This window comes from Rissa tridactyla, chromosome 2 (genome assembly GCF_028500815.1).
Source record: "Rissa tridactyla isolate bRisTri1 chromosome 2, bRisTri1.patW.cur.20221130, whole genome shotgun sequence".
Classification (NCBI taxonomy): domain Eukaryota; kingdom Metazoa; phylum Chordata; class Aves; order Charadriiformes; family Laridae; genus Rissa; species Rissa tridactyla.
The window spans coordinates 567,672-581,665 of NC_071467.1; the positions used below are offsets into that span (position 1 = coordinate 567,672).

At 53.3% G+C, this 13,994-nt stretch overlaps 2 protein-coding genes across 6 annotated transcripts in view; one reads left to right on the forward strand and one right to left on the reverse strand.

Annotated features, from left to right (window-relative positions):
• The window catches only part of LOC128904854 (uncharacterized), a 216,756-nt gene that overhangs the window by 177,015 nt on the left and 25,747 nt on the right, over positions 1-13,994 (forward strand). The gene's annotated exons all lie outside the window — the stretch shown is intronic.
• Positions 1-13,994, reverse strand: part of HSF1 (heat shock transcription factor 1) — an 81,263-nt gene that overhangs the window by 48,801 nt on the left and 18,468 nt on the right. For all 5 annotated transcript variants that reach the window (XM_054189718.1, XM_054189717.1, XM_054189716.1 and 2 more), the window contains exons 2-3: positions 7,547-7,655; positions 978-1,114 (exon numbers count right to left, since the gene is read on the reverse strand). In XM_054189718.1, coding sequence (XP_054045693.1) covers positions 978-1,114; positions 7,547-7,655 — 246 coding nt within the window. The remainder of the gene's footprint in view (positions 1-977; positions 1,115-7,546; positions 7,656-13,994) is intronic.

A 13,994-nucleotide genomic window follows, 5' to 3' on the forward strand; every position in this document is an offset into this window, starting at 1 on the left:
ACGTCTAGAGGAACTAAGTGCTTCAGTGAAGACGGCACTTTGCGTTAGTTGAGAGCACCCTGGGACAGGCAGAAGAGCGAGCTACTCCCTCCGCACGTTGCTTTCATTAATATTTGGAAAACAATGACAAAACCACGGTTCTCCAGCCCACACTTCAGGACTAAATAAATCAGTCTGCAAAGTTCATAAGCATTTTTGGGACTTCTGGTACCGACCGTTGCTGTACCACGTCTTCGGAACACCGCCTGCAAGTCGGTATTTCGAGAAATGGGGGCAGCTGCAAAGCACATCTGCGAGTTTAAAGGGAAAACGTGCGCGCTTATATTGGGACAGTCTGGAGGGTAACGCATTTAAAATAATTCAGGTTATCTTATCCTCCCTTTTCCTCCTCCCACTACTACATCTGACATCTCTTCATGGGTCTGCGTACGGGCATGGGCGTGTTTTTCATTCCTTGAAGCGTTTTAAGGGAAGACTGCAGCTCGATGAGCGATCACTCTCCCTCCTACTGGAAGCTACAATTGCTCTTCAACCTCTCCAGAGGACACCGGAAACTTCCCTCCGTCAGGCTGAACTCAAACTGACGCTACTTGTCCAGAAAACCAGGAAAAATCTAGCGACCCTTTTGACTGAACTCAGAAACGATTTGGTTTGCGCGGCCAGAGTGCTGGCCCTTTGCCGTTGGTGGTGCGGGAGAGGAGAAGTCTCAGGCATTGCCACGATAAACCTAATGCTGAAAATATCGAGAAAAAGACCCAGGAAACAAAGGGGACGGGTGCCGAGAAGCCGGGGGCAGCTGATTAGCGGGATGGCACTGCAGCTCGTACCCCGGGGAGGGGGCAGAGACAGCCAGAAGAGCTGCTGGCAGAAATCAATGACGCCAACGCCCACCAACCCTCAGAGACACCGACGCTTTTCAGCTTAATCCTCTGGTTTTAACCACTTTGTCTAGAGCAAGATCTGCTGTGTAAACTTACGCTGGTTACTTTCCTCTTGATGTTCTCCAGGAGATGTTCCTGGCCTCGGATGAAGTACGGGTGCTGGAATTCAGTATCGTCTTTCTCTGGCTTCACCAATCCTCCCTGCTCAATGTGGACAACCTTTCGAAAGCCGTCTGCGAATCAAAGGGGAGATAATTGGAGAAGGGTTTAACGGGCTAAACAGGAAACTTGAGAAAGCAGAAACTAGCACGAGTTACTCCCTGTTCACTTAAATACCCAGCGCTCCATCACTGGGGCATTGCTTGCTAACAAATCCCACCCTAGAAATGCTACATGGAATGAGAAACCCTTCCTTAAATCGACATTCGGCCAGAGGCTGATGCCGATCCTCTCTCCGGCCTGAGCAGCACGTGGTACGAGTCCTCTCCAGCCCCCGCATCCTTCCCCTGCCGCTGTTCCTGCCCAGGAGAGCGGAGCCGGGCGCTCGGCTCCCAGCTCCGAGCAACAGCTCGACGCAGATGGCCGAGAAGCTGGGATTCGCTCCCACATCCCAGAATCGTTTTGAAAAAACACCTTTTGCCGCTCTTCCAAGACCACGTTAACGCCGATGTTTGGCTGAGAGCACGGGTCAGCAAGAAGAAAGGTTGAAATTACTGGAAATAAACAAAGAGCCTCCAATTAACCTTGTCGTTTCCCGATAAAAGCCCCTCATTCCCAGGGAACCGTCCTGTTACGTGAGCAAAGCCCATCTTGCCTCGCCTTTGCAGCGCCGAGCGAGATGGGGAAAGACGTACAGCCCAACGAAACTCCTATCACAAATACCACCAAAAAGAGACTCAAACAGTTTGCCAGGCGCTCCAGGCGATCCCATGTTTTATTTATTCGGGGAATGAAGTGGTTTCTGAGAGCAATCAGCCGGGCACTCAGCAGCACTCCCCCCGATGCAGACGAAGCGTTGCCCGCCATCCCCCGCACTAATGCAAACAATGACGGGGATGAACGCGTGCAAGTGCCCCCCCGGCACGTGGCGGAAGGGGAGTCCTTGCTGCGTTTAACGGAACCGCCGAGTCCCTCCCTTCTCCATTTCGGGACACCGATCCCTTCATCTCCCAGCAGCGTGTGCCACCTCACCCCACGCGTCCCCGCTGCTGGCACACCGGTGATAAATCCTGCGCGTCCCGGGGCACGGGGCATCCCAATCCTCACCCTGAAAATACGGAGCGACCTTCCTACAGTAAAGGAGAGCCCCAGGCACAGAAGGGAGATGACTTCCCAAAGGCTTCCGAGTCTTTCCAGAAAACTTCTTCCCGAGTGAGCCCTACAACGGCGGAGCTGCCGACCGGTGGGGCTGAAGCAGACCTTCCGGTTAACCACCTGCTCACCTTAATCCTAAAGCCCCAAATTAGTCTTATTTTTTTAAGACAGTCTACGTCACCTCAAGAAATATAAGTCCGCATCATTTTTCCCATTCCGATACGTGATAATTAAAAAAATCCTGGATCCAAACAATTCCCCAGCGCCGCTGCGACGAGCGCCGCTGCTGTTATCGCCCCAGCAGCACCTGGGGAGGGTGACGGTGCTCTGCGGGGCAGGGAGAGGGACGGCAGGCTGGAATGCGCTTCTTCACCAGCTCAGGCAGGAGTTACGCCCCAAAGTCTTCGGAAGGGCTTAAAACACCTAAAAAGCCACTCAAGAACAGAGCGTGGCGCAGCGAAAGTATTTTTGGGGCTCAGCATTTCTGTAAACCGCTCGGATAAATGAGGAGTGTTATTTGAGTTGCTCGGAGCACAGCTGTGGTAAGAGAGAAAAAAAAAAAAGCTTCCTGCACTTGTAGCAGAAAGTGATTTAGAGAAATTACACGTTATTGTAGTGATCTTAGCCAGTTTTCGGTTATTCAAGTGATCCTTAAAAACGAAAGGCCCCGGTCACGGAGCACAGAATGTGCCCCACAGCTATTCAAAGAGCTGGCGTTGAAAGGTAATGAAAATGTCATCCTTTCTAATAACATCGGAATGCTCTCTGCAGCCCACATCTGGAGCATTAAACTTAATCCCTGATATAACCTCCACGTGAGAGGTGTATGAAAGGCACCCTTTATGTCGCTGCCTATCGCAGGGACCCGCAGCCAGAAGGAAAGCGCGGCCGCGAGGAAGCCGAGCAGACTGCCGTGAAGCAACGTCTCTGCGATAATCCCACCGCGGTCCCGCGCCCCGGCAGGAAAAGAGCAGCCACAAAACGCAGCCATCAATCTCGGAGCAGTGACACGGGCGGGCAGCTCTCGATTTCCTTGCACGTCCGAAGGGTAAAGAGGAGGATTACGCAGTGATAAGTTCGGAAAACAAGGAATGGGGGAGCATGGAGAAAAGGAATATTGCTTGATTAGTAGAGGGCAGGGACCCGGTAGCACGGAGATGCTTGGTCAGAATCATGGAATGGGTTGGGTGGGAAGGGACCTGCAAAGGCCACCGAGTCCCACCCCCTGCCCCGGGCAGGGACACCTCCCACCAGCCCAGGTTGCCCAAAGCCCCGTCCAACCTGGCCTTGAACCCCTCCAGGGATGGGGCAGCCACAGCTTCTCTGGGCAACCTGGGCCAGGGGCTCACCCCCCTCACGGCCAAGAATTAATCCCTTTGTGATTGAACCACTTGGGAAAGGGGCTGTTAGTGAAGAACTTTCAGTCCTGTCTTGGCTCGGTCTTGGGAGATTTATTACTTCTTTTTCTCCCCTTTTTAAAAGAAGCCCCGATCACTCAGACGTGCTTTTGTCCCATCACCTCATTCTCTTCCAGCTCTTCTATCCCTGCTATCGAGAGGAGGAGCTGACAACCTGGAACAGTTATTCCCCCTGCCCTTTTAACGTGACATACAGCGAGAGGGAAGAGACGGGACAGCTCGCTTTCTTCTCATTCCCCAGTTACACCAGCGTCAGTCGGACAGGCAGCCTTTACCTGACTTGACAAGCTAATGCTCGGGTTGATCCTATTCCAAAGCGTTCCAGGACGCGCAAGTACTAACGCCGGTGCTTGCCTCAGCCTTCCCACCAGCCGGGCAGAAGAGCTGCTGCTCCCCACCTCCAGCAAAAGAAACAGCAAGCACGGTGAAAAGCACCGATGGGCGATATTCCAGAGGCGTCCGGCCGCGCCGTGTTCTCTTTAATATCTTTATCGACGACCCGGACGAAAGGATGGAGCGCACCCTCAGTAAGTTCGCAGACGACACCAAGTTGGGCAGGATCGTGGATCTGCTCGAGGGTAAGAAGGCTCTACACAGGGATCTGGACAGGCTGGATGGATGGGCCCAGGCCAACGGTGTGAGGTTTAACAAGGCCAAGCACCGGGACCTGCACTTGGGTCACACCAACCCCATGAACGCTACAGGCTCAGGGAGGAGTGGCTGGAGAGCTGCCCGGTGGAAAAGGACCTGGGGGTGTTGGTCAACAGCCGGATGAATACGAGCCAGCAGCGTGCCCAGGTGGCCAAGAAGGCCAACAGCATCCTGGCTGTATCAGGAACAGTGTGGCCAGCAGGACTGGGGCAGAGACCGTCCCCCTGTACTCGGCACTGGTGAGGCCCCACCTCAAGTGCTGCGTCCAATTTTGGGCCCCTCACGATGTAAAAGACATTGAGGTGCCGGAGCGTGTCTGGAGAAGGGCAACGGAGGTGGCGAGGGGGCTGGAGAAGGAGGAGAAGGGTCTGGAGAACTTGTGAGGAGCGGCTGAGGGAGCTGGGGGTGTTCAGCCTGGAGAAAAGGGGGCCGAGGGGAGACCTTCTTGCTCTCCGCAGCTCCCTGAAAGGAGGGGGCAGCCAGGGGGGGTCGGGCTCTTCTCCCAAGGAACAGGCCACGGGACAAGAGAAAACGGCCTCCAGTTGTGCCAGGGCAGGTTTAGGATGGATATTGGGGAAAATTCCTTCATGGAAAGGGTTGTCAGGCGTTGGAAGAGGCTGCCCAGGGCAGTGGGGGAGTCGCCATCCCTGGTGCTGAGGAACGCGGTTTAGTGGTGGGCTTGGCCGTGTCGGGTTGATGGTTGGACCCAATGATCTTAAAGATCCCTTCCAACCTAGACAATTCTATGATTCTAATTGCCGGTAAGTAGCCCAACGACATCCTCGTTCTCCTGTCAGGATGCGAGATTTTGGCCATACTTCTCCTCAACTGTGATGGGAAACGGAGTATTCCCCAATTCTCTGGGAACTCTTGACCCTTCTCGGAGCTATGCCACCAGGTGCCACTTTTCACGTACAAAATGTTCATAAGGAAAAAAATCCCCCCAAACAAAACCCAAAACTAAACAAGCCCAGAAGACAAGAAAAGATCAGGCTGAACCAAATGAATTCTCCTCCATGCCGGGACAGAAGCTTTATCGACAGAAAAGCAGCAGACACCTCAGCCAAAGCACGGCACCCTCAAGATGAAACCGATACAACACGGGCATAAACCCAACAGAAAAAGGCTAATTTAGGGTGCAGTTAGCAAAAACCGTTGTTGTGCCGTGTACAGGAGTGTGGGCCCAGACCTATTCACCATCTTCATTAATGGCGCGAAGGGCTGAATAAATTAACTGTCGTGAAATGGCTGATAAAACCCAGCTGGGGAGAGCTGCGAGCGTGTTGAAAGACTTGACTGCAAGTCAAAGAGATCTTGACAAGAGGAATGAAATGACTGCTGAAAAACACAAGGTAAACCCAGGAGGAGGAGTAAAACCAAACAACACGGGAGGGAACACGACTGGGTAAATAGCAGTTGCCCAGAAAATGATCTGAACGCTGTAGTGGACGATGAGCGTGATAAAAGTCAATGTCAATGCCGAGAAAAAGGCCAACGTCACGATGGGATACACACAAAAGTATCGCCGGCAAGACACACGAATCACTCTTTTTATTCTACGCAGTGCTAGACCCAGCGTTGGCAACTGCACTTCAACAAAGGGATGGAACAGAGTCAGGTCAGAAAGGAATGCAAATGATTAAAGGCTGGAAAACAACCTAGGAGAATTAAAAAAAAAACAGGCTGTTTACTCTAAAAGGAAAAAAAAAAAGAAAAAAAAGGGAGAGGACTGAAGAGAAGTATCAAGTTTTCAAAGACACAAAAGGAAAAGGAATAAATTTCTTGATATCCACAGCAGACAGGAAAGAAGTGGAGGATTCAAACTGTAGCTGGGGAGGTTTGGGTCCGATATTCAGCAATCGACTCCACTGCTTCACCATCCTTACGCTAACGGCACTGCCGTGACCTTAGGGAATCTTGATTACTGGAGGCTTGGAAAAAATAGGTTAGATGCAAAGTCAGCAGGACGAACACAGAGGCAGGTGATCCTGCCTTGAAGCAGAAGATCGTACTAAACGATTGTTTAGGTCCCTCCAGCCCAATTCTGCTATGATTCTATGGATTTTTAAATTATTTTTTATTTAAATAATTGCTGGTTAGAAGAAATTCTTGACCGTGAGGGTGGTGAGCCCCTGGCCCAGGTTGCCCAGAGAAGCTGTGGCTGCCCCATCCCTGGAGGGGTTCAAGGCCAGGTTGGACGGGGCTCGGGGCAACCTGGGGTAGTTGAAGATGTCCCTGCCCAGGGCAGGGGGTGGGACTCGACGGCCTTTGAAGGTCCCTTCCCACCCAAACCATTCTATGAAGAGCAAGTTCAGACGACGCCTGCTCTACATGATGCTGGCAGCAACAGCCCCTCAGGAAAGCGAGTAGAAACTGAACAAGCTGTCACAACTCTGCAGCCCTCAGCACAAGAAGGACATGGATTTGCTGGCGCAGGTCCAGAAGAGGGCCACGAGGATGGTCCGAGGGCTGGAGCCCCTCTGCTGAGAGGACGGGCTGAGAGAGCTGGGGGTGTTCAGCCTGGAGAAGAGAAGGCTCCGGGAAGACCTTAGAGCCCCTTCCAGTCCCTGAAGGGGGCCTACAGGAAAGCTGGGGAGGGGCTGTTTGCAAGGGCACGTAGCGATAGGACGAGGTGCAATGGTTTAAACCAGAGCAGGGCAGGTTTAGATTAGACATCAGGAAGAAGTTCTTTACACTGAGGGTGGGTAGACACTGGCCCAGGTTGCCCAGAGAGGTGGTGGAGGCCCCATCCCTGGAGACATTCAAGGCCAGGCTGGATGAGGCTCTGAGCAACCTGATCTAGTTGAAGATGTCCCCGCTCACTGCAGGGGGGTTGGACTTAGATGACCTTTAGAGGTCCCTTCCAACCCAACCCATTCTATGCTTCTATGTGGTGGTCCTGTCTCGCTGGAAGCATTCCAGAGGAGGTCCTCCTTCACGATACGGGATGGCAAAGAGTGCCCTCACAAACATTAACGATGGGTGAACACAAGGAAAGCCTTCCGAACTCCTGTGCTAATAATCAGGGAATTTCAGGATAAAAGAAGCCTGAGACTCTGAAGTTCTTTATATCGAGCAGAAGTTTCCCGTTGCAGAAGCTGCTATTCCCTTCAGCAGAGGCCAAGTTTAAAACTTGGTCCCCCAAAACTGGGCGACTGCAAAGCTAGCAAGTGCTCCCAACTCAGTGAAACATCCCCTACAGCAAACCAGGGCAGAAGAGGGGAACCTTATTTCAGGAGGAACTTCACTCTTTGCGCTCCGAGCTGCCCAGGAGATACTTACACATATTGAGCTGCCGTACAAAGCTGGCCATGTTGTTGTGTTTGAAGTACTTTGGAAGCACCTCCTTGGCAAATTGGCCTTGGTCAAACACATGGAAGCTGCTTCCACTCTGTCAAAAACAAAATAAAACAAAACAAAATGAAACGTTATCAACCACTGTTACACAGGAAGAGAGGAGCCCACCCGCCCCTTCATTTCACAAATATAAATTCTACGTCGCTGTGGGTGAAACCAGTAACGGCCCCATCTCCTGGAGTCCCTCAGCCACAGGTAAGAGCGTCGTTTATGAGGTCTGAAGCCGTTACCATCCGACCAATGGAAGCCCAAACCCATCCTTCAGCTCCCGATGTGGCGAGCGCGTAGCTGCGTCTCAGACGGCGGCAGCGGTGGCTAAATCACATTCCCTTGCTCTCGGCCCAGAAGAACACCACGCCTCTGTCGGTTCACGAGGACGGGCAGACAGCCCGCCGCTCTCTGTGCTGTGACCAACCCCCCAGAGACTTAAAAATGCAACCCAGGAGGTTAAGCAGGCGACGAAGATTAAACCTCCCTTTGCACAACCGCAAATCTATCAATTCCCCAACTTGTCCCCGTTAACTTCCTTTTCGTATCTGCAGTGGCAGCCAACGATCTTCTGAGCGAATTAAGACAACCCAGGCCGGTTTGACTTTACATATCAACATCCGCAAACGCACGAAGGCAATTCTGCGTCCCGCCGGCCTCGGGCCGCTCGCTGCGCCCAGGCAGGCGAGGTGCGGAGCAGCAGAAAGCGAAGCGCAGTGCTGCTGGCGGAGTGAGAACGCCACCGACTTCACAAAGTTTTAATTTTTCGCTCGACCGATCCCAATTTTCTACACGTCGATTAAAAAAAGCAGGAACGGGCAAGGAGGCAGGTGCTTCTGCTGCCGGATTTTGGACCACGAGTTCTCCCCGACAGAACAGCGCACGCCAAGAACAACTAGTTATTTCGGCTATTATAACTATCTTGACTAGTAGTCGGGATCACGTTTCAGCCACTTAGCTCCAGGTCTGTGGCGCCGTTTTATCAAGTGTGGTTTCTATTACCTTTCTGGCACGCCGAGCAGGCATTACGCTGTCAACACAAACATCTGCAGAACAGCAGAGAAGGGATTTTCATTCTGGCAAAGCGACACAAGAACTCCTAATGCGTTTTACAACCCGGATTTTCTGCCGTGACGAAGTCCTGCTCCCGCTCCGTCCTCCTGCTAATGTCATCCCGCGTACCACCGGCGCGCGGGGCTGGCGGAGCAGCCGGGGAGAGCCAAGCCTGAGCAGATACCGAGAAGTCGTTGCACGGCCCTGCAGCGATCAGACTTCTTAGTTCAAAAGGAAAGCGGCGGGGCCGGGCCAGACCACCCACAGGAGAGCAGAGGGACGGTGCCTCCAGAACTCCAAAGTAGTCGTCCCCCCCGCCAAGTTCAGGAGTGACTCGATGAAAGCACCGGCTCAAGCGGGGGCTGCCGCTTCAATATTAAACCAGGTCTTGCTGCAGCAGGTCCAGGAGTCCCCTCTCCCCTTACTGTGCTGAGCAACAAGACAAACACAAAGCCACGAGCGCTCTGGGAACTCCGGTCTCATCAGATCAGGGTCACCAGTAAACACCGCCGGCACCCGCCGAGATTCTCCCAGTCCCAGCACGAACCTCCCAGGGAAAAGACGACACCAAGGTCTTCTGAACTGACTTAAGAGCATCCCAGCAAACAGCCACAAGACTTGATTTTCCAACAGGCACGTCTTATTTTCTAAGTTACTGGGCAAATTCAGCGCAGCATTAATCCTGAAGAATTAAGCCTACTAAAAAAAAAAAAAACCCAAAACCAACAAACCCAGCTCAAAACAGACTTCAAAAGATTCTGCCTGCCAATAACAAAACCAGGTACGGGGTAGTAAATTTTAGTAAAAGTCGACAGTTTGGGCTTTTTGGTCCACGGATGAGTTTCATTACTCCTTCAGAGGATTCACCTGCGCTTGAGTATCTGTTTTCATTAAGCTCCGTTACTCCTTGGCCAATACCTACAAGTACCCCGAGCCGATTCTAACGGCAAAAACATGCAACAGAAAGATGGCAATGAAGGAAGAAGGCGCACGCCAGCCACCTCCCTAAAGATGGCAAACCATAATAAATGAAACACCTTTGAGTCCCATTCCAAGGTTTTTTGTTTTGCTGGAGCTGCTCCACTCCAGAGTTCCTGCTCCACTCCAGAGTTCTTGCTGTCTTGCCCCCTAAAACGATGAAGCTTGCTGGTGGTCCTCCCCGTGAACTCCACGGCACCACAGGCTTTTGCTGTACATCGCTGCATCCAAAATGCTCCGCTCCCTTCATCTACGTCCAGATCCCCCAACCTGGCCTCCCCAACCCAACTGCTCCTGCCCAGCCCGGCCGGGTCTTCCCGGGTTTAACTACTCCACAGGAGTCCATCCGTGCTAACTAGCGTAACAGATTCTTCCTCTGTTTTCACAGAAAGATGGCTATTGTGTCCATCAACTTCAAAGAGTTTCTTAGAATCACTGATCACAGAACGGTTTGGGTGGGAAGGGACCTTTAAAGCCCACCCAGTGCCACCCTCTGCCACGGGCAGGGACATCTTCCACTAGATCAGGTTGCTCCAAGCCCCGTCCAACCTGGCCTGGAATGTTTCCAGGGATGGAGCATCCACCAGCTCTCTGGGCAACCTGGGCCAGAGGCTCACCACCCTCACAGCAAAGAATTTCTTCCCGATATCTCACCTAAATCTCCCCTCTTTTGGTTTAAAACTGTCCCACGGCTCCCCTCCCTGATCCAAAGTCCCTCCCCAGCTTTCCTGGAGCCCCTTTAGGGACTGGAAGGGGCTCTGAGTTCTCTCCGGAGCCTTCTCTTCTCCAGGCTGGAGAAATTTCTTCAGGAGTTTCACCCAGGTTTCAAGGCAGTACCTGTTCCTTCCCAGGAAGGGAGGAGGAAGAGGGACCTGAAGACAGTGTTAGATCTGAAGGCTGAGGGCCTACCAGAATCACATTAGTGACTAGGACAAGAGAAAACGGCCTCCAGTTGCGCCAGGGCAGGTTTAGGATGGATATTGGGGAAAATTCCTTCATGGAAAGGGCTGTCGGGCGTTGGAAGAGGCTGCCCAGGGCAGCGGGGGAGTCGCCATCCCTGGAGGGATGGAAAAGCCGGGCAGACGTGGCGCTGAGGGACGCGGGGTAGCGGTGGGTTTGGCAGCGTTGGGCTGATGGTTGGACTCCATGGTCTGAAAGGTGCCTTCCAACCCAGACCATTCTATGCTTCTATTTCCTTCAAAACTTGGAGATTCATCCAAAAATGTGTATTTTTAACACTGTACCACTTAAGCACTTCTCTACGCAATTATTAGAAATTTCCATTTCCAGACCGCTCACGGCCGGCTCACGCGCCTTGTCTTGCGCTCGCACCAACTACCTTTCGCTTACCCAGCTCTTCTCCCGTCCTGGCGTTAGGTCACCTCCAATGGGCGCGCGCACACACACACACTGACACACACACACTGTCGGTACACGACAGGATTATTTGGACAGTTAGGACTCAATCAGCCCCGCACCGGCCTTCACCAAATTCTGCCTCGTTTCTCTTATTCCAGCCCCCAAGGCTGCCTGGTTTCTCCCGCACGGCATCCCAAATCTTTGCCGCCTTAACAAAGCCCAACAGCGTTTTGTGAAAGTTTTCTCCACGCACCTTCTGCGCCAAAGCCGTTACAAAAACCCGCATTCGAAAAGAGCGTTCCACGATTTGTTCTCGGAGCAGCTCTGCCACGACCTCTCTTCTCCAGACTGGAGCGACCTTCCAAAAACTAACTGCTGTCTCTGCTTTAGCCAGTCCCTCCCCCACAATTCTTGTACTAATCCTCAGCTTCTCCACTTTCATTTGTGATTTTCCATGCGGCGGGGGATCAAATGCTCTGCAGAAGTCCAGACGCATTAGATCTGCCCCAATTCCTTTATCCAGAAAAGGATTTCATGTCCAGAGGAGAGGCGAGGAGGCGCAATCAATTTTTGGTAAACCCACGTTGCATTTCATCCCATTTCCGTTCACTTCTAAGGCTTCAGGTTCTTCTCCTCTTCGGAATCATTTCCAAAGCACTTCAAACCGTCACGGTCAGACGAATTAGTCATTAATGCTCCTCTTAAAATCAAATGGCTTATATCAGTGAAGTCAAGGATCTTTCTCGGGGTTAACTGCTTATGGAATCACCGAATGGTTTGGGTTGGAAGGGACCTTTAAAGGCCATCGAGTCCCACCCCCCTGCCCTGGGCAGGGCCACCTCCCACCAGCCCAGGTTGCCCAAAGCCCCGTCCAACCTGGCCTTGAACCCCTCCAGGGATGGGGCAGCCACAGCTTCTCTGGGCAACCTGGGCCAGGGGCTCACCACCCTCACAGCAAAGAATTTCTTCCCAATATCTTGGGAAGAGTTGAGTTTCTTGAGTTTCTTCTCAACTAAATCTCTCCTCTTCCAGTTTAAAACTATTTCACATTGCCAGCTCACGCCCCACGTTTCCCCCCTCCAGCCCCCCCAAGCCCTTCTCTCAGGGCTGCTCTCCATCCCTCCACCCCCAGCCTGGGCTGGCACCGGGGGCTGCCCCCACCCGGGGGCAGGACCCTGCACTTGGCCCGGTTGGAGCCCAGGAGGTTCACAGGGGGCCACCTCTCCAGCCTGTCCCGGGTCCCTCTGGGTGACATCCCGTCCCTCCAGCCGTGTCACCCCCCACCCTCGGCTTGGTGTCATCGGCAAACTCACTGAGGGTGCCCTCGATCCCAGTGTCCATGTCGCCGACAAAGATGTTAAACAGCAGCACTGGTCCCAGTACTGACGCCTGAGGAACCCCACTCCTCACTGGTCTCCACAGAGAACGCCACCCTCCACTGGTCTTATGTTGCAGAAAGGGGACGAGGGGGCTCCTGTTCTAAATCCCACTTCACCCGCACTGTTACGGGATGCCAAGTCAAGGATCTCAGCTCCCTGGGCTGGAAGAAGTTCCCCCTCCAGCTGAAACCCACCTGCTGGACACCTGCCCCTCTGCCTGCTGGAACCACGCTCGGTGCTCACGGTGTCACCCAAGGGGAGCGCGCAGGAGTTGGAGCATTTCCCAGCAGTTATCAGGGTTTGTCGACAGGGAAGACACAACGCAGGCAGATCTCTTGAGAAGTAGCGCAAAAGTTATGGCAGCAAGCGAAACGCAGCTTATCTTGCGTAATTTTGGTACGCTTTCACCTCGATGCGATCCAAGCCATCGTTCAGACAGCATCAAACATTTCAGCACAGATCAGGTTGTTTTCTCAAAAGCTTCGGCTCTCCCTGAGAGGGGGACAACGTGAAGTCCCGATGACTCATGTAACACGAGACGTGTTGGATTTGTCGGCCCACACCATACTCACTCCTAGTCTAGACGGGCTCTGACCACCCACCGCGCTCTCCAGAGCTCCACGGCTGCCCCGGCACCCGCTCTGCTCCTCCCATCCTCCTCCTGCAAAGCCTCGCGGGCTGGAGACACCACTTATTCTTCTGGCGGACAAAAAAGGAGGTGCCATTCCGTGATTCTATGATTTGGATAAAATGCATGGCGGTGGACCCAGGGAAGACTCACAGCTTGCTGGGTGTCATGAATCCCGCTCCGAAACACGTATTCCTCCTGTCCCAATTATGGCGACTTTGGTGTGAAACTCGGCCTTGTTAAATTCAGGTCCTGGAGCCCGGTGCGAACTGCTCCGTCTCACCGCACCGAAAGCAGCTCGTCGTGCTGATCCTGGCTGTGGAGAAGATCTGGGGGGTCCCGGCAGGCAGAGCCGAGCGCGCCGGCATCATGCCCTGGCCAAGAGGGAAGGGGCCACCAGCCTCCTGGGCTGCTGAATCAATACACAAAACCATGGAAAAACTGGAGCGAATTCAGCAGAAGGTCGGCAGGGTGGTGATGGGGCTGCAGCTCTTGCCCGGAAAGGGGAGGCTGAGGGAGCGGGGCTTGTTCAGCCCGGGGAGGAGACCACTTCGGGGTGTCGGGGAGAACGAGGACCAGCAGCTCCGTGAGGGAAGGAGAGACAGGAGCAGAGGACAGTAATAAGGCAGGCACAAGCGGGGACCTCACCTACGAGGTGCTGGGATACAGAGGAGCAAGTCTGGGTCAGGAGCAGAGTAACCTGGTCCGACCCCAGAGCAGATCCTGCTCTGAGCCAGAGCTTGGTACTACAGACCACCAGAAGCTCCTTCTCACCTGAATTAATCCACGTTCTAAGTTTTTTGACTAGTGAGTTTGACCTAGGACCAGCTCCCCAGCACAGTTACGCGTGCAGCCCCACAACCGGCGCAAGGGTAGGGACAAACGCCGCTGATGAGCGGAAACGCTGACACGCTGACTTCCAAGCAAAATGAACCGCCCTCGTTCTCCAGTAGACACGAGTGTTGACAGACGCGCCTTTCAACACACA